Here is an 18,273-nt window from a genome sequence, read left to right as displayed (position 1 = left end):
ACTCCGCCTCGCCCCTGTCGGAATGGCTATTCCCAACACACGAAGCAAAAGAAAACAGTAACAAGCACCAGGGAGAATGCAGAGAGAAAGGATCACAGACACTGTCGGTGGGAATGTAAATCAGTGTAGCACGACGGTGGAGGTTCCTCAGAAAACTAAAAGCAGAATGACCACAGGAGCAGCTATCCCACTCCTGGGTGCACCCCGGAAGAAAATCAAGTGAGCACACAGAAGAGACACCTGCATACCTATCTTTACTGTGGCTATTCATAGTAGCTAAGTTTTGGAACCAGCCCACGGTGTCCATCAATAGATGAAGAAAACGTGGTGTACATACACAATGGAGTACTATTCAGCCATAAAGAAGAATGAAATTATGTCATTTGCAGGAAAATGGATGGAGCTGGAGGTCATCATGTTAGGTGAAGTAAACCAGACCCAGAAAGACAAGGATCACATGTTGTGTCTCATATGAGGGAACTTAAAATAAAAAAAAGATGATCTGAAAGAAAAAGAATTGTTATGGATGGGGAAGGGAAACAGGGTGGGGGAAGAGAGAGGAGGGAAAGAGAGGGTAGCTGGGAGTGGATATGATTAAAATCTGAGATAGACACATGGGGGACTGTCTGTGAAACCCTTTATGTGCACTATTAATATTATTTATTATTCATTTAAACATCAATTGACATTAATTGTTCAATGCCACAGCTACCTGCAGCAGCCCACGGTTGAACAGAAAACCTAAGAGGAAAATGGGGGGAATACTTTACAGGAGGATTTGGTGGATCTGGGATGTGTTCTGAGGATCTAGAAGCCACCACTGTGCAGGGCTTATAATCCCAGAGGCTCAGGAGGCTGAGGCAGGAGGATCGTGGGTTCAAAGCCAGCCTCAGCAACTTAGTAAGGCCCTAAGCAACTCAGTGAGACCCTGTCTCAAAATAAAACACATGTAAAAAATAAAAAGGGCTGGGAATGGGGCTCAGTGGTTAAGTCCCTCTGGGTTCAGTCCTTTGTACCAAAAAAAAAGACCCAAGACCCATGATAAGGAATCTCCCGGGGTCTACAGCACCCACTTGGTCCTGCTTCTCTGATAAGAATTTTTTGGGGTACTGGGGATTGAACTCAGGGGCACTCAACCCCTGAGCCACATCCCCAGCCCTATTTTGTACTTTATTTAGAGACAGGGTCTCACTGAGTTGCTCAGTGCCTCGCTGTTGCTGAAGCTGGCTTTGAACTCGTGATTCTCCTGCCTCAGTGTCCTGAACTATCTCAAGACTCTTGAGATCTGGAAAGCTCTTCCTTTTAATATGATGGAGGAAGGCAGCGTTGGGACTTATGTGGTTCTTTTAACAGTTTCCCTCATCCTTGGAGAACACAGGCTGCCAATCAACTCATTAAAAAGTCTCCAAGTCAAATAGAAGCTAACTAGTTTGAACATTGTTACTTTTGATCCATCAGTAAATTTGCTCCAGAAGGTGATTTCTCTTCTTCTTGTTCTTGTGTTCTTTTTGCCATCCCGGGGATTGAACACAGGGCCTCACGTGTGCTCGGCAAGCAATTTCTACCCCTGAGCGGCATCCTCAGCCCTCTGTATTTTTTATTTTGAGGTCAAGTATTGCTAGGTTGCCCAGGCTGGCCTCAAAATTGAGGTCCTCCTGCGTCAGCTTCCCGATTATAGGTGTGCACCACTGAGTCCGGCCCCCAGTATCTGATTTCTTGAGGCAAGAATTCTACACTCTAGACTCCCTGGCTCCCTGGGCCAGGCACCCCCATGTCGGCTGGGGCTATGGGTTTCCAAGACAGTTGGGCTCATGGCTCTAGGAAGAAGCTGGATTTTGGGGTAACAGTTCCATATTCCAAAGGCTCTCTTGGTAACAGCTGGGACTAAGAGACTATGGTCAAGGGGACACTTTTATTTGAGTGCAGCAGAAGTTCTCAGGGTCATTCGTTGGAACTCACCTGAATGCTAAAACTTGACAGTCAGAAAAGTAACCCTTGATGCTGCTGTTCCGGAAAAGCTGGTTGAGCTGCAAGAGAGGGCGATGTTTCTTAGGTCAGAATCCCAGACTCAGTTGTAAAAGAGAATCAACAGCCTCCGAGCATCCTTTCCCATCTATTTTTTCTTTGATGAAAACTAACCCAGATTTAAAAAGATGTCCTGTTCTGGGGGTGCGGCATCGCTGTGTGATTCTGGGATAGCTACCGAACCTCTCTCTGTGCCTGTTTCTTAGTTTGAACCACGGGAATGAGAACTGTTACAAAAAGTCCCCCTTTGGCTACTACAGGCCCGTCTCTGCCTGGGGACAGTCCGAGTGGACACGACGTAAGGCTCTCTCACCGCATTCTCCAGGCTTCTTTTGTTCCGCTGGTGTCTGGCCGTGCCCGGCTGAGCCATGTCCTGGGTGTAGAGCAGGTTGGTGACGGTGAAGTTGAGCTGGAAGTTCTGGGAGCCGGAACTTCTGGTGGGCACTTCTGTTGGTAGAGGAGTGGACGGCTTCGCTTCTAGAACAGACAAAGAAAAAAAAGTCCTGTGTCGGGAGGGTTTTAAGAAAGGGGTCATTTCAGCCAGACTCCTTCTTCCTGGCCACGAGACCTGGGCTGGGTTTTTAAAGGTGGGCACAGAGGCCCCTTACTGACCTGTCCACCTGTACCCATCCAGCCCTCTACCTGTTCACGTCTCCAGGGCGATGTGGGAGTTCCCTGTGATGGGGGAGGGCGAAGGGCACTGTGGGGAGTGGTGGGCAGGTGCAGGTGGGGACTGCCCATCTGTCACATACCTTCCCTGGAGATTCCCATGGAGGCCCTGCATTCCCAGAGGCTCTTCCTGCCTCTGGTCTTCCTCCCAACCCATTCTGCACCCCTTGTTTGTTGAATCAATAAATGTGAACTGCAGTAGATTCCCAAATTTTGCGACATGTGTGTGTGTGTGTGTGTGTGTGTGTGTGTGTGCGCGTGCGCGCTGAGACATTTGTTTTTCACTGCACACTCATTTGCTTTGTGCTATGATGCAACAACACATTAAACGGATGATACAGTGGCACATCCAGTGGATCTCAGTTGGCAGAGCTCGCAGACAAGGGGGGAGTTAAGTCATCAGCTGCGTAATCACAGTACATCGTGGCACGTGAGGGTAGTGCCTTCTGGGAACCCTGGGACCAGAGCCAACAGGGGTTTTCACCCTGGAGCTACTGGCATTTGGAGCTGCGTGGTGGGATCTCCTGTGCCCTGGAGAGTGGTTGGCAGCCTCCCTGGACGCTATTCTCTGAATGCTAGTAGTTGTCTTCCCCACCGGTGACGACCCCAAATGTCTCCTGGTAGGCACAAGTGCTGCCAAGCTGAGAATCACGGACACAAAAGAGCCTCATCCAGAAAACTCTTTGATTCCACCCTGAAGGATCCCATGGCTCAGACTTTGGGTTTGTCATGAAAGTCATCAAGGAGGAGCAGGGAGGACATTATGCTAAGTGAAATCAATCCAAAAAAATACGATATGCCCTCACTTAAACGTGGAATCTGAAAGAGTTGAAATCATTGGAGCCGAGAGAAGGGCGGTGGTTACTGAGGCTGCCAGGGGCCTCTGGCAGGAAAGGCAGAAGGTTTAGCCTGTGCAGGGCTCTGGGTCTGATCCCCAGCACCGAAATGGAAAGATGAAAAGGAGAGAAGAAAAAGGAAGAGGAGGAGGAGGAGGAAGGGGAGGAGGAAGGAGAGGAGGAGGAGGAGGAGGAGGAGGAAGGGGAGGAGGAGGAGGAGGAGGAGGAAGGGGAGGAGGAGGAGGAGGAGGAGGAAGGGGAGGAGGAGGAGGAAAGGGAGGAGGAGGAGGAAGGAAAGGAGGAAGAGGAAGGAAAGGAGGAGGAGGAAAGGGAGGAAAGAAGGAGGAGGAAAGGGAGGAGGAGGAGGAAGAGGAGGAGGAGGAGGAGAAGGGACGAAGTTTCTCAACTGAGATGTCCATCAACTGATGAACAGATAAAGAAGACATGGTACATACACTGGCATGCTACTGAGTCATTTGTGACAATCCTGTTATTTGTGACAACATGGAGAGAACTGGAGATCTCAATTGGAGAACTGGATAAGCAACAGAAGCCAGGCACAGAAAGACAAGGACTGCAAGATCTCACTCCTATGTGGAATCTAAAGAAGCTGATCTCATAGAAGTCAAGAGTGGACCACTGACTCGGGAGGCTGAGGCAGGAGGATCACAGGTTCAAAGCCAGCCTCAGCAACTTAGTGAGCCCCTGTCTCAAAATAAAAAAAATAAAAAGGGCTGGGGGTATGGTTCAGTGGTTAAGAAACCTGAGTTCAGTCCCTGATACTGGGAGAAAAAAAAAAAAGTGGACTGGTGATCACCAGATGCTGGGGATGGTTGGTGGGGTGGTCAGTGGGTGCCGAGTTGCACCTAGAGAGGAGCAGGGAGTCTTGCGCACTACTCCAACGCAATGGGTAGAACCAGCACCGGGACACCCTGGCTTCTTAATTTTCATGGGACTGTGGAGGTGGGGGACTGGGATCTGATCTTGGGGAGGAAAAGGGACCCTCAGATACCTGTGGTGGTTTCTGGCTGCGCCGATGTCTTGGGCGAAGGCAGGAATGTGGTAGTTAACTCAGGAGCTGCAGAAAGAGTCCCCATCAGGGAAGCACCGAGCCCCCAGGTCTGAGAGAAGCCCTCCACGCCCCCTGGGGTGCACTGGGGGCCACGCCAGAACCACCGATCCCAGGTGAACCATGGACCAGAGTGAGCGGAAAGAGCATGTGCACGGCGGGTGGGGGGCAAGCCTGCGAAGGAAAGGAGCCCTAGAGGGAGCTTGGGTGACGGGAGAGGAGGACAAAGAGGACCCTGGGATGCACGGGCAGAGAGAAGGGACGGAGAGGAAGGAGGGATGAATGTAGGGTCAGAAGAGAAGGCAAGGAGGAGCTCGTGGAGGACCTGGTGGAGAATGGACGGCTCGGCAGGCAGCCGAGTTGACCACTAGATGGCAGCACGCGCAATTTTAGCTAAAGCCACCGGGGAGCCGGCAGAGTTTGCAGCTTGACACCACGAAGCCCCCTGCTGGGCACCCCGTGGTCTTTGAGGCATAAATTACACGGTCACCGTGCGACCTCCATCCCTAGGTTCAGAGGATGCTTGTTCAAACTTCTCCCTTAACTCAGAGGAATGTGGAGAATTCAGAATCCAACGCCACGTTACAGGTGCAAGAGGAGGCCAGGGATTTAGCATCCCCCACCCCCACCCCGCACTGAGACCCTGGCCCCTCCCAGGAGACCCGCCTGAGTTTGGGGAGGAAGGAGAGAAGCTGAAAAGAGCTCTGGATGCCAGGACACGTACTTGGAGGAGGCTCATCCGGACCACGCTCATTGTAACCTGGAAAAGATGTCACAGGTGAGGAGAGGGTCACACCGTGCTGCCCACGCCCACCACAAGTCTGCATCTTTACCACTTAAGGTGGGCAAACCTCCCCCCCACGCCTCCGTTCACCCCAGGATGTGCCCTGCCCACTTGGTGAGGACAGGGATGAGCTCTGAGCTGTCCCCAGGCTGGGGATGGAGGGGAGGGAGGGAGCAGTCGGTAAACCTCCCCACGGCCAGGCTTTGTGACTCAGAACCCCATGCAGGGACGCCCTCTTGAATTCTATCTTTTCTGGGTTCTGGGCTGATGCTGGTGCCCTAGAGGTCTGGGTCCCCTCTTGGGCCAGAGTCCCTGACTTCCTCCCTGGCATAGGGGACAGGGGACCCACTCTGGAGAGACGTTCATCCCTCATCAAGAGAAGAAAGCAGGGCGGGGGTACAGATGCGTTCAGCCCCCCACCCCCAGGTGTCTCCAAGGAAGACTCCTCTGCATATCTAGAGCAGAGCCAGGCGACACATGTGGAAGACTGGGCTCCTTCCCTGGACCGACACCCTCGGGGAAGCCACCCTCTCTGAGCCTCCGTTTCTCCTGTAGAATAGGATTCCTCAAGGACCGGCCTTGCAGGGAGGCTGTGGGAGGCCGGATGTGGAGGCAGGGTTCGAAGTCTAAGTCTCCCCTAGAGACCTGACACTGGCATCCTGGTGGGCTGCAGGGGGGTGGGTGGGCTGAGGGCTGCTCACCGTTGAGGTAGAGGCTGTCCTTGTCCAGAGAGTAGGGACCCAGCCTGGTGATGCCCCGAGTCTCCCTTCTCAGCTCGTGGAACACCTGCTGGGCTGACAGACCTGGGCCCCTGGGTGGCCGCTGGTAGGTGCAGAGGAGATTCACCTGGGTCTGCTCACCGTTCTTCACAGACCTGGGGAGGGACAGGGGAACTTTGGGGGGGGTGCAGGTGACCTGGCACCTGCCCACCTGCAGTGGAGAGTGGTCACTGCCCCTCACAGCCGGCACCCCAGCCTTCAATTCACCACGTCTCCACAGTGTCCACTCAGCTCTGCATGTGGACATGTGTGTGTGTGTGTGTGTGTGTGTGTGTGTGTGTGGTGTCCGTCCAGAGTCAATGAAATCAGTATCGCAAAGAGCGATCTCCACTCCTGAGCTCCTCCCAGCACCATCGCCACAGCCAAGACCCGAGACAACCTGGACGACCTCCAACCAGGACACACACACTGTGGGGCGGTGGCGTTAACAGAGACGGAAACCCGGTCGCTTGAGAAGCCCTGAATGCAGGTGGAGGACACTGCACTAAGTGAAATAAGAGACTCAGGAAGAAAGAGAGCATGATTTCTCTCCTACGTGCAACCTCGAAGGGACTCCTAACGATCACACAGACAGTAGGACGATGGCTGCCAGGGCTGGGGGATAGGGTAGGGTGACACTGGTCAAAAGGCGCAAAGTGGTAACCAGGTAGAGAGACCTGGATTAGCTGGAAGGTGGCCATCACTTCACAGCGGATATCAACATATACAATTTTTACATGTCAAAAGTGAAGTTGTCATAAAACAAAGAACTGAAAAGTCCAAGAAGAGAACAAACGAGCACACGCCAGCCAGCCGAGGGGCGAGGCCTGGGGTGGGTGGAGGAGGGCAGGGGCTCTTCTCACCTTAGGGCCGTGACCTGGCAGCCTCTGTACTGGGCCCCCAGGCTGCTCCTCTGGAACAAAGGGCTGAGCTGGAGAGGAAGAGGGGAGGCTGTGTTGGTCCAGGCAGGTGCTGCCCTCTGGGGGGGGGGATGGGGCGGGGGGAGAAGGCCACTCACCAGGTGCTGCATGAGGGTGTCCGTGATGTTGAACTTGAGGGATCGGGGGTGGCGCATTTCAGACGAGTAGCGCAGGTTGCGGAGGGTGAAGTTCAGGGTGAAGGGTTCCCTGCTGACCTCCCCAGCTATAGCAGGTGGGCAAGAGAGGAAGCTGGCAGGGATGACCGTGGCCGAAGGGGGTGGCATGGGGGCCAGGTGGGGGCGGTGTGTGCCCTTGGGTGGGGCCTCCAGGGCCCCCTGTCCTGGGTCCTGGTGGAGAGCCCCAGGCCCCTTCAGCCTCTGCTTCCTGTTTTACCAGTTGCTACTTGCTCGAAGGAGCTGTTTACACTTTTAAAATCATGCCTCAGTTTACCTCTTGACGGCAGGGAGGGAGGGTTTGTGATGGAAGCCAAGGGAGGGTGGCCTCCCGCCCTGGGCTGGGACACTGCAATGGCCCAGGAGAGAGACAAGGCGGGGGTGGTGCTTCCCTCTCCGAGGACAGGGTGTGTGGGAAGCTGACATCAGGGGTACTCACTGGTGGGGGTTAGGGCCGCGGCTCCAAAGGTGTAACCTGCACAGAGAAGTGAGGCAGAGCTGAGGGTCAGCTGGGGGACCCGGAAGATCAAGGATAGAAGAGGCTTGGGGAACTGTTTTGGGGTCAAAGCAGAGGAAAAGAGGCAGTGGAGGGACATTCTGGGAGAAGGTAATCGGGCGACCGGACTGCAGGTGGCTGGCCCTGGTCATTGACCCTACGATGGTTTTGGTCCATCTCAAGGAAGATGGGAGTCAGACCCAGAAGGAGAGAAAGAGGGGCCCAGGTCCCCCCTAGAAAGATGGAGGCTTTGCTCAGAGCCCTGGGAAAGGCCACTCCAACGGGCAGAGGGAACATGGCTCTGAGACGGCCCCTCACCATTGACGTAGAGACTGTTCCTGTCCAGAGTGTAGGAGCCCAGCCGGGTGACACCCTGGGTCTCGTGGCTCAGCTCCCAGTACAGCCGCTCCGTGTCCAGCCTGGCGCCCACGGGGTCAGAGTGGAAGGTGCAGATCATATCCACTCCCGTGGAGGCTCCGCCATCCTCAGGCCTGGAGAAAGGGGGACATGGGGCGTGGGATGCCGAGGAGGGTCTTGAGCAATCTGGGTGTAGGGGGGAGAAGGCCGAGGGAGACACCGTGGGGCCAGCTGTCAAGGCCACAGGGGGCCTGTCCTGAGTGTGTCATCAGACGGCCTCCTGGCCCTGGGGACCCGACACATCTGGAGTAAATGGTGCAGACAGGGTGTGGGGTTGTCCTCCTGCTTCTCAGAGGAGAACCCTCCCTGAAGGCAGAGTGTCACCTGGATTTTGTACACTAAACACAGGTCCTCGTCTCAAAGCCACCGAATGCTCAGGCCTTTGCGCCCCCTGGGCAGGAAGAAGGGGTGGCCGTCCCACGGCGGGTGCTGGAGGCTCCCTGGCTGGTGCCCGAGGTCCACCCCACCCGGTGAGCACTTCCTTGGGGCCTCACCTGAGCGAGGCCAGCCTGCAGCCGCCGTAGAGGGGACCTGAGCTGGTCTTGTTGAGCAAGGTCTTGAGCTGGTGGGAGGGGACAGGAGGTTAGAGGGCCCGGCCGCAGGGTGACTCGGGCAGGGGTGAGGGGCCAGGGGTGGCCACGGGAGGCTCTCACTTGGCGCTGCAGGATCTTCTCAGTGAAGACGAACTTCAAGGACCCCGGGTGCTCCATCTCTTCCGTGTGTCGCATGTTGGTGATGGTGAAGTTGAGGGTGACCGCTACCACGGAGGAGCCATTGACTGCGGAGGAAGAGGCAGGTGTCAGACACAGGAGCCACCCTGCTGGCCTCTGGCTGTAGACGCCTGAACTGCAGCGGGGGACCTCGTGGAATCCCTAAGACTTCAGGAACCTTGGGTCATCCGGGGAGCATTTACTGAGCGCCTCATGTGTGCAAAGGTTCTGATGGAAGTGGCAACACCACTCTGCTTTTGGGGGGGTGGTGGGCGGAGGCCACGAACATCCAGGAAGGCCACCAAGCAGTGACTTAAGATGGCTTTCCAGAGAAAGCGCCATTTCAGGTGTGACCAAAAGCATAGGTAAGGGAAGGGGCCCACCGTGGAGCGCGGACTCCAGGAGGGAGCAGCCGCCTGGGCAAAGGCTGGGAAGAGGAGAGAGCAAGGTGTGGTGACGCACAGGAACAGGAAGTCCTCTCATGGTGGCCGTAGGAAGGGACGATGTGAGAAGGGAGGGACCCAAAGGGGAAGGAATGACTCTGCAGAACACGGTCCGGATGTGGCTTGCGCACCAGAGAGAGTCATCCAAAGATTGTCGGGAACCCCACGGACAAAGGTACCTTAGGAGGGAGGTGGCAGCTGTGGTGCAGAGGGTGACGGGAGGCCAGAGTGGAGGCTGTGGGTGTCATCAGAGTGAGGCAGAGAAAGGAAGGGCTTGGGAGACCCCAGAGGGAGGAGGGGTTAGATGGGCTGCGGGCTGGAGGTGAGCAGGAGGTGAGCAGGAACGGTCAAGCCTGGCTTTCTGTCTCTGCTTTTGGCAACGGAGGAGGAGGTTTGGGGGACCTTCTCCTTAGGGTATCAGAGACCAGGGGGCCTGTGTGATGGCCGGGAGGCGAGAGGGCCACAGGTCAGTAACCTCTGGGTGGCATGGGCTGGACCCAGGATTTGGATCCTGAGCACCTAGACGGTCCCTGGAATCCACAGAAATGGGTGAGTTCCTTGGGGGAAGGTGAGCGAGCAACGAGAGGAATGATCAGGTGCAAACGGGTCGGTACCAATTGTACTGGAGCAAAGAGAAGCCTGCATCCTGGAGATGCTGCCTTCCCACCTGGGGCAGGCGGAGCCAGAGAGGGTGCTAAGAAGGATGCGGTGGTCATGGGTGCCGAGGAAAAAGGCCAGGAAGAAGATCCAAGGTGTGCTACCTCTTTAAGGGAACGGGGTCAGCCGTGGAGATTGCCTGTATGAATTTGTGCCTCTCTCTGCACCCCATTCAGTCTGGAGTTGGGGCCTCCTCCCTGGGGATACGTGTGCAGGGGTAGGCGACTTTGCCACCCCCATTCAGTCCCCATTCCTAGGCATCTCCTCTGGACTCTTCCCCATCCAAAGAGTGGGTGTGATCAGGGAGGGCCGGCTGGTGGAGGAGCTCCCAGTTTGGGGGGCAGCAGGGTGGAACCCAGGGATCTGGACTACTACGATTCACAAAATGAAGACAGAGCCCTCACCTGGAAAGGGTCAAAGTCCACTCCTAACCCCAGAGCGGCAGAGGCTTTACTTCAAGTACAGTCCCGGACGGAAGCTAACTTAGGATCTGCCGCGGCAGGGAAGGACAGCCGCATCCCAGCACGGCCCTTCACCAGAGAGTGGATCCTCTAACTGCAGAAGTTGGGGGAACATACCCCAAGTGCTGGGCTGGGGCCTCCCACATCCAGGAGATGCTCGGGAGGAGATGCCGGGCTCTGGGAACTAGCAGGTATAGCTCCCTGTACCTAGTGGGTTGGACGGGGCTGGGATTGGGAGTGGAGGCAAGGAGCCCTGGCCTCGAAGGGCTTGGACCAGGCAGAAGGTTACAAGAGTGAGACCCGAGAGAGACCCAGAATACTCACTGCTGGAGGTAGTGGTCGAGGCCTGGCGGGTATAACCTGTACAGGGAGAAGGAGAAAGAGTTAGAGGGAAGAGCATCAGAGAAGAGAGAAAGAGCATGCAGAACTCACGGAACTGCTGTGAGAGATGGCAGCCCCTCACCATCAACGTAGAGACTGTCCTTATCCAGGGTGTAGGGCCCCAGCTGGGAGACACCCTGGGTGAGCTGGCTCAGTTGCTCGTACAACTGCTTTCTGTCCAGTCCGACACTTGTGGGGCTAGGGCGGCAGGTACAAGCAGCATCCACTCTGGTGGCAGCCCCATCCTTCTCCGGCCTGGGAAGAGCAAGTAAGAGAGACGGGCGTAAGTCGAGAGCCCAGGAAGGGGTCCTGAGTTTCGGGGGAGCAGGTCAGGAGGCAGCCAGAGGCAAAGACAAGTGTGGCAGAGAAGTGAGAGGCCACACTAAGATCCTGTGAGGGACACTGAGGGCAGAGTCAGGGACTCAGGAGTCTTTATTAAATGGCGAGACTTTGAGCCTGTAATCCACAGCACGTGGGCAGGAGTCAGATGCTGGGGACAGACAAGAGGTGCAGCTGCTGATTAAAACAGGCGGAAAATACAAGTTCGTGCTGGGAGAGCATTTAACACTCAGAGAAAATGGCCCCATTGGGAAAAGGAGCAGAGTGAGATTTCAGAAGGACGACCATCACGTGGGAGATCCAGTATGGTTGATGGATTCTACAAAATCCAGGGATGGGGGGAGTTGAGGAGTGAAGTTGTAGTTTTAGGACACTCCTGGTGCTGGAGCCAACACCTCCTGAATTCCACCTCTACTGAAGACAGCCACAAGAGTGAGGGAAGGAAGATGACCAAACTCCTGAGCTGGGGAGCACTTGAGGAAGTCATAGACTGGTACTGCAAGCACTCACCTGAGCAAAGTCAGTCTGCAGCCAGAGTACAGGGGACCCACACTGGTGTTCTTGAACAAGGGTCCGAGCTGTGGAGGAGAGAGAGGGGGTAGTGGGTCAGCTGAGAGGTGGGCAATGGCACCATTGGTGGGTGTGGGGATCCTGGAGGATACACGTGTATCACAGGGTGGGACACAGGCAGGCTGGCTCCAGTGGGCAGGACAAGAGGGGACAGGCACTGTGCTCACCAGGTGCTGCAGGACCTTCTGAGTGGTGTTGAAGGTCAAGGACCCTGGGGGCTGCATGTCGTCCTCGTAGCGCAGGTTGGTGATGGTGAAGTTGAGGGTGAAGGACTCCATGGGAGGTCCTGAGGCTGCATCAGGGGAGGGAGAGGAGAGATACTCTGAGTAAAGTCTGCGGTGAACAAAGTGGGCAGGCAGGGTCTGTGGCCATGGGCCTCACACCAAGGAGCACATTGCTTGACAAGTTTGCAGCACCTGGGGTGCTGAGGGTCCCTGGTGCCTAATGTCTAAACCAAGCCTTGATTGTCACATGCTACAAGCAGGAGGGAAGGATCTGGAAGCTACAAATCTATGATGAATGAAGTTACTATACACCTTCTATTTTTATGAATTTTTTAACCTACCTTTGTCTGTTTTCCAGCCAAACAACATTTAATGACCTTGGTGTGTGTCCAGGCAACAGCACAAGGTGATCAGAGCTGAGACCTATCCCACTGGCTTTCCAGCCTGTGACCCGGATCCTACCCTCCCTGACAGCTAAAGATGTGGGCAGGGGTCCCCTGGAGGTCAAGGGAGCATGACAGGGTCACTGTGGACTCACCACTGGGAATAGTTGCTGTGGCCTGGTGGGTGTAACCTGTAGTAGGAGAGGGGGAGAGAGGCGCGGGGGAGAATGAATATGAACGTGAGAGTGGGTAAGGACGAAGCCCGCCCAGACGTGGAGGACGTGGGCTCTACCCTAGAGCACAGCACGGGTGGCCCCTGCTCACCATTGACATAGAGACTGTTCTGGTCCAGGGCGTAGGGGCCCAGCTGGGTGATGCCGTGGGTCAGTGGGCTCAGCTCCCAGTACAGCTTCTCTCTGTCCAGCTTGGGGCCCACGGGGTCAGGATGGTAGGTGCAGACCGCATCCACCCTGGTGGCTGACCCATCCTTCTCAGACCTGGGGAGAGAGGGGGCATGAGTGCATTTTCATGGAAAGGTCCAGAGATACCTCTGAGTAGGGCAGAAAACTGACAGAGAAAATGAGGAGGCCCTGGAAGCGTGGGAAGCCAGCCTGGTCATCTGTGCACTGACTCCTGGACGGCTTCCCCCTGGGAGAGGAGTTGGCTGAAGGAAAAATGTTCCTGATGTTTGAAAATAAAAATGCAACCTCATGGCTTGGTGACATGTGAGTCCCAGGTGGGACAGTTGGAGAACTGGGGTTGTGCATTAAGGCAAATATAGAAAGTGTGTCTGTCACAAGATACATCCTAGCAACAAAATCCATCATCTAAAGGAAAAGCTCTTGTTGTAAAAGGGAGAAGAGAGGGAGGAGATGGGGGTCAGTGATGCTGATGGACAGAATTTGAGATAGCTCAGATCTTCTGAGTGGTGTTGAAGGGTTAAGGGAGGCCTTGGTGCTGGAGTTGGTGCCTCCTGAGACCATCTCTGTGGAGGACAGAAGGACAGAAGGGCAGGAAGGAAGCACCCACACTGCCTGGGCCCGGGAGCACCAGTGACCCTAAGTCTCACCTGAGCAAAGTCAGTCTGCAGCCAGAGTACAGGGGACCCACACTGGTGTTCTTGAACAAGGGTCCGAGCTGTGGAGGAGAGAGGGGGGAGTGGGTCAGCTGAGAGGTGGGCAATGGCATCATTGGTGTGTGTGGGGATCCTGGAGGGTACAGGTGCATCAGAGGGTGGGACACAGGCAGGCTGGCTCCAGTGGGCAGGACCAGAGTGGGACAGGCACTGTGCTCACCAGGTGCTGCAGGACCTTCTGAGTGGTGTTGAAGGTCAAGGACCCTGGGGGCTGCATGTCGTCCTCGTAGCGCAGGTTGGTGATGGTGAAGTTGAGGGTGAAGGACTCCAGGGGAGGTCCTGAGGCTGCATCAGGGGAGGGAGAGGAGAGGACCTTTGAGTCAGGTCTGGGATGGACAAAGTGGCCATAGTCCTTACACCACGGAGCACATTGCTTGAGAAGTTTGCAATGGCTCAGGGTCCTTGGTGCCTAATGTCTTAACCAACCCTTGAGTGTCATGTGCTACAACCGAGGAGGGAAGGATCGGGAAGCTACAAAGCTCTGATGAAATAATTTATTACACACCTCAATTTTATAAATTTATGAACCTACTTTTGTCTGTTTTTCCACACAAACCATATTTAATGACCTTGGTGTGTGTCCAGGCAACAAGACAAGGTGATCAGACCTGAGACTTTTCCCACTGGCTTTCCAGCCTGTGACCCGGATCCTACCCTCCCTGACAGCTAGAGATGTGGGAAGGGGTCTGCTGCTCGGCCCCTGGAGGTCAAGGGACCATGACAGGGTCATGGTGGACTCACCAGTGGGAGTAGTTGCTGGGGCCTGGTGGGTGTAACCTGCAGCAGGAGAGGGGGAGAGAAGGGTGAGGGAGAATGAATATGAACGTGTGAGTGGGTAAGGAGAAGGCCCCCCAGATGTGGAGGATGTGGGCTCTACCCTAGAGCACAGCACGGGTGGCCCCTGCTCACCATTGACATAGAGACTGTTCTGGTCCATGGCGTAGGGGCCCAGCTGGGTGATGCCGTGGGTCAGTGGGCTCAGCTCCCAGTACAGCTTCTCTCTGTCCAGCTTGGGGCCCACGGGGTCAGGATGGTAGGTGCAGACAGCGTCCACCCTGGTGGCTGACCCATCCTTCTCAGATCTGGGAGAGCAGGGAGGATGAGTGCATGTTCAGAGAAAGGTCCAGAGATACATCTCAGCAGAAAACTGACAGAGAAAATGAGGAGGCACTGGAAGGATGAGAGCTAGACTGATCATCCTGTGCACTGACTTCTGGACGGCCTCCCCCTGGGAGAGGAGTTGGCTGACGGGAAATTGTTCCTGATGTTTGAGAATAAAAATGCAACCTTATCGCTTGGGGACAGGTGGGTCCCAGGTGTGACAGGTGAAGAACTGGATTTGTGGATTAAGGCAAATGTAGAAAGTGTGTCTGTCACAAGATACATCCTGGTAAGAGAATCCATCATCCAAAGGAAATGCCCTTGTTGTAAAAGGGAGAAGGGAGGGAGGAGATGAGGGTCAATGATGCTGATGGACAGAATTAGAGACAGGTCAGGAGGGGGAAGGGGAAGGGTTAAGGTTGGCCTTGGTGCTGGAGCTGATGCCTCCTGAGACCATCTGTGTGGAGGACAGGAAGGACAGGAGGACTGGAAGGAAGCACCCACACTGCTTGGGCCCGGGAGCACCAGTGACCCTAAGTCTCACCTGAGCAAAGTCAGTCTGCAGCCAGAGTACAGGGGCCCCACACTGGTGTTCTTGAACAAGGGTCCGAGCTGTGGAGGAGAGAGTGGGGAGTGGGTCAGCTGAGAGGTGGGCAATGGCACCATTGGTGTGTGTGGGGATCCTGGAGGATACACGTGTATCACAGGGTGGGACACAGGCAGGCTGGCTCCAGTGGGCAGGACCAGAGTGGGACAGGCACTGTGCTCACCAGGTGCTGCAGGACCTTCTGAGTGGTGTTGAAGGTCAAGGACCCTGGGGGCTGCATGTCGTCCTCGTAGCGCAGGTTGGTGATGGTGAAGTTGAGGGTGAAGGACTCCATGGGAGGTCCTGAGGCTGCATCAGGGGAGGGAGAGGAGAGGTCCCTTGAGTCAGTCTGGGGTGGACAATGTGGGCAGGCAGGGTCTGTGGCCATGGGCCTCACACCAAGGAGCACATCGGTTGAGGACGTAGGGATGGGTGAGGGTCCCTGGTGCCTAATGCCTAAACCAAGCCATGATTGTCACATGCTGCGAGCTACAATGCTCTGTTGAAAGAATTTATTACACACCTCTATTTTTAATGAATTTTCGAACCTACTTTTGTCTGTTTTTCCACCCAGACGACATTTAATGACCTTGGTGTGTGTCCAGGCAACAAGACAAGGTGATCACAGGTGACACCTATCCCACTGACTTTCCAGCATGTGACCCAGATCCTACCCTCCCCGACAGCTGGAGATGTGGGCAGGGGTCTGCTGCTTGTGCTCTGGAGGTTAAGGGACCATGACAGGGTCACTGTGGACTCACCAGTGGGCGTAGTTGCTGTGGCCTGGTGGGTGTAACCTGCAGCAGGAGAGGGGGAGAGAGGCGCGGGGGAGAATGAATATGAACGTGAGAGTGGGTAAGGACGAAGTCTGCCCAGACGTGGAGGATGTGCACACTACCCTAGAGCACAGCACGGGTGGCCCCTGCTCACCATTGACATAGAGACTGTTCTGGTCCAGGGCGTAGGGGCCCAGCTGGGTGATGCCGTGGGTCAGTGGGCTCAGCTCCCAGTACAGCTTCTCTCTGTCCAGCTTGGGGCCCACGGGGTCAGGATGGTAGGTGCAGACAGCGTCCACCCTGGTGGCTGACCCATCCTTCTCAGACCTGGGAGAGCAGGGGGGATGAGTGCATGTTCAGAGAAAGGTCCAGAGATACATCTCAGCAGAAAACTGACAGAGAAAATGAGGAGGCACTGGAAGGATGAGAGCTAGACTGATCATCCTGTGCACTGACTTCTGGATGGCCTCCCCCTGGGAGAGGAGTTGGCTGACGGGAAATTGTTCCTGATTTTTTAGAATAAAAATGCAACCTTATCGCTTGGGGACAGGTGGGTCCCAGGTGTGACAGGTGAAGAACTGGATTTGTGGATTAAGGCAAATGTAGAAAGTGTGTCTGTCACAAGATACATCCTGGTAAGAGAATCCATCATCCAAAGGAAATGCCCTTGTTGTAAAAGGGAGAAGGGAGGGAGGAGATGAGGGTCAATGATGCTGATGGACAGAATTAGAGACAGGTCAGGAGGGGGAAGGGGAAGGGTTAAGGTTGGCCTTGGTGCTGGAGCTGATGCCTCCTGAGACCATCTGTGTGGAGGACAGGAAGGACAGGAGGACTGGAAGGAAGCACCCACACTGCTTGGGCCCGGGAGCACCAGTGACCCTAAGTCTCACCTGAGCAAAGTCAGTCTGCAGCCAGAGTACAGGGGCCCCACACTGGTGTTCTTGAACAAGGGTCCGAGCTGTGGAGGAGAGAGTGGGGAGTGGGTCAGCTGAGAGGTGGGCAATGGCACCATTGGTGTGTGTGGGGATCCTGGAGGATACAGGTGCATCAGAGGGTGGGACACAGGCAGGCTGGCTCCAGTGGGCAGGACCAGAGTGGGACAGGCACTGTGCTCACCAGGTGCTGCAGGACCTTCTGAGTGGTGTTGAAGGTCAAGGACCCTGGGGGCTGCATGTCGTCCTCGTAGCGCAGGTTGGTGATGGTGAAGTTGAGGGTGAAGGACTCCAGGGGAGGTCCTGAGGCTGCATCAGGGGAGGGAGAGGACAGGACCTTTGAGTCAGGTCTGGGGTGTCCGATGTGGGCAGGCAGGGTCTGTGGCCATAGGCCTCACACCAAGGAGCACATCGGTTGTGGATGTAGGAATGGCTGAGGGTCATTGGTGCCTAATGCCTAAACCAAGCCTTGATTGTCACATGCTGAGAGCTACAATGCTCTGTTGAAAGAATTTATTACACACCTCTATTTTTATGAATTTTCGAACCTACTTTTGTCTGTTTTTCCACACAAACGACATTTAATGACCTTGGTGTGTGTCCAGGCAACAAGACAAGGTGATCAGAGCTGAGACCTATCCCACTGGCTTTCCAGCCTGTGACCTGGATCCTTCCTTCCCTGACAGCTGGAGATGTGGGCAGGGGTCTGGTGCTTGCCCCATGGAGGTCAAGGGACCATGACAGGGTCTCTGTGGACTCACCCGTGGGACTCGTTGCTGGGGCCTGGTGGGTGTAACCTGCAGCAGGAGAGGGGGAGAGAGGCGCGGGGGAGAATGAATATGAACGTGTGAGTGGGTAAGGACGAAGTCTGCCCAGACGTGGAGGACGTGGGCTCTACCCTAGAGCACAGCACGGGTGGCCCCTGCTCACCATTGACATAGAGACTGTTCTGGTCCAGGGCGTAGGGGCCCAGCTGGGTGATGCCGTGGGTCAGTGGGCTCAGCTCCCAGTACAGCTTCTCTCTGTCCAGCTTGGGGCCCACGTGGTCAGGATGGTAGGTGCAGACAGCGTCCACCCTGGTGGCTGACCCATCCTTCTCAGACCTGGGGATAGCACGGGGGATGAGTGCATGTTCAGAGAAAGGTCCAGAAATACCTCTGAGTAGGGCAGAAAAGTGACAGAGAAAATGAGGAGGCCCAGGAAGGACGAGAGCTAGACTGATCATCTGTGCACTGACTTCCGTACGGCCTTCCCCTGGGAGAGGAGTTGGCTGATGGGAAAATATTTCTGATGTTTGAGAATAAAAATGCAACCTTATCGCTTGGGGACAAGTGGGTCCCAGGTGTGACAGGTGCAGAACTGGATTTGTGGATTAAGGCAAATATAGAAAGTGTGTCTGTCACAAGATACATCCTGGTAAGAGAATCC

The 18,273-nt window shown here is 55.3% G+C and overlaps 1 protein-coding gene across 1 annotated transcript in view; it reads right to left on the bottom strand.

Moving 5' to 3' along the window:
• Muc16 (mucin 16, cell surface associated) overlaps positions 1-18,273 on the bottom strand; it is a 93,976-nt gene that overhangs the window by 4,645 nt on the left and 71,058 nt on the right. Inside the window, exons 70-98 of the mRNA XM_077796586.1 lie at positions 17,776-17,948; positions 17,607-17,642; positions 17,030-17,154; positions 16,804-16,871; positions 16,068-16,240; positions 15,880-15,934; positions 15,322-15,475; positions 15,096-15,163; positions 14,360-14,532; positions 14,173-14,227; positions 13,611-13,776; positions 13,385-13,452; positions 12,640-12,812; positions 12,471-12,506; positions 11,876-12,000; positions 11,649-11,716; positions 10,882-11,054; positions 10,743-10,778; positions 8,801-8,925; positions 8,642-8,709; positions 8,049-8,221; positions 7,674-7,709; positions 7,160-7,284; positions 7,005-7,072; positions 6,085-6,257; positions 5,324-5,359; positions 2,668-2,725; positions 2,339-2,528; positions 1,960-2,027 (exon numbers count right to left, since the gene is read on the bottom strand). Of these exons, the coding sequence (XP_077652712.1) occupies positions 1,960-2,027; positions 2,339-2,528; positions 2,668-2,725; positions 5,324-5,359; positions 6,085-6,257; positions 7,005-7,072; positions 7,160-7,284; positions 7,674-7,709; positions 8,049-8,221; positions 8,642-8,709; positions 8,801-8,925; positions 10,743-10,778; positions 10,882-11,054; positions 11,649-11,716; positions 11,876-12,000; positions 12,471-12,506; positions 12,640-12,812; positions 13,385-13,452; positions 13,611-13,776; positions 14,173-14,227; positions 14,360-14,532; positions 15,096-15,163; positions 15,322-15,475; positions 15,880-15,934; positions 16,068-16,240; positions 16,804-16,871; positions 17,030-17,154; positions 17,607-17,642; positions 17,776-17,948 (3,045 nt within the window). The remainder of the gene's footprint in view (positions 1-1,959; positions 2,028-2,338; positions 2,529-2,667; positions 2,726-5,323; positions 5,360-6,084; positions 6,258-7,004; positions 7,073-7,159; positions 7,285-7,673; positions 7,710-8,048; positions 8,222-8,641; positions 8,710-8,800; positions 8,926-10,742; positions 10,779-10,881; positions 11,055-11,648; positions 11,717-11,875; positions 12,001-12,470; positions 12,507-12,639; positions 12,813-13,384; positions 13,453-13,610; positions 13,777-14,172; positions 14,228-14,359; positions 14,533-15,095; positions 15,164-15,321; positions 15,476-15,879; positions 15,935-16,067; positions 16,241-16,803; positions 16,872-17,029; positions 17,155-17,606; positions 17,643-17,775; positions 17,949-18,273) is intronic.

This window comes from Urocitellus parryii, chromosome 3, assembly GCF_045843805.1.
Source record: "Urocitellus parryii isolate mUroPar1 chromosome 3, mUroPar1.hap1, whole genome shotgun sequence".
Lineage (NCBI taxonomy): Eukaryota > Metazoa > Chordata > Mammalia > Rodentia > Sciuridae > Urocitellus > Urocitellus parryii.
Note: the sequence above shows the minus strand (reverse complement) of the source record. Positions and strands in the feature narration are given on the sequence as shown.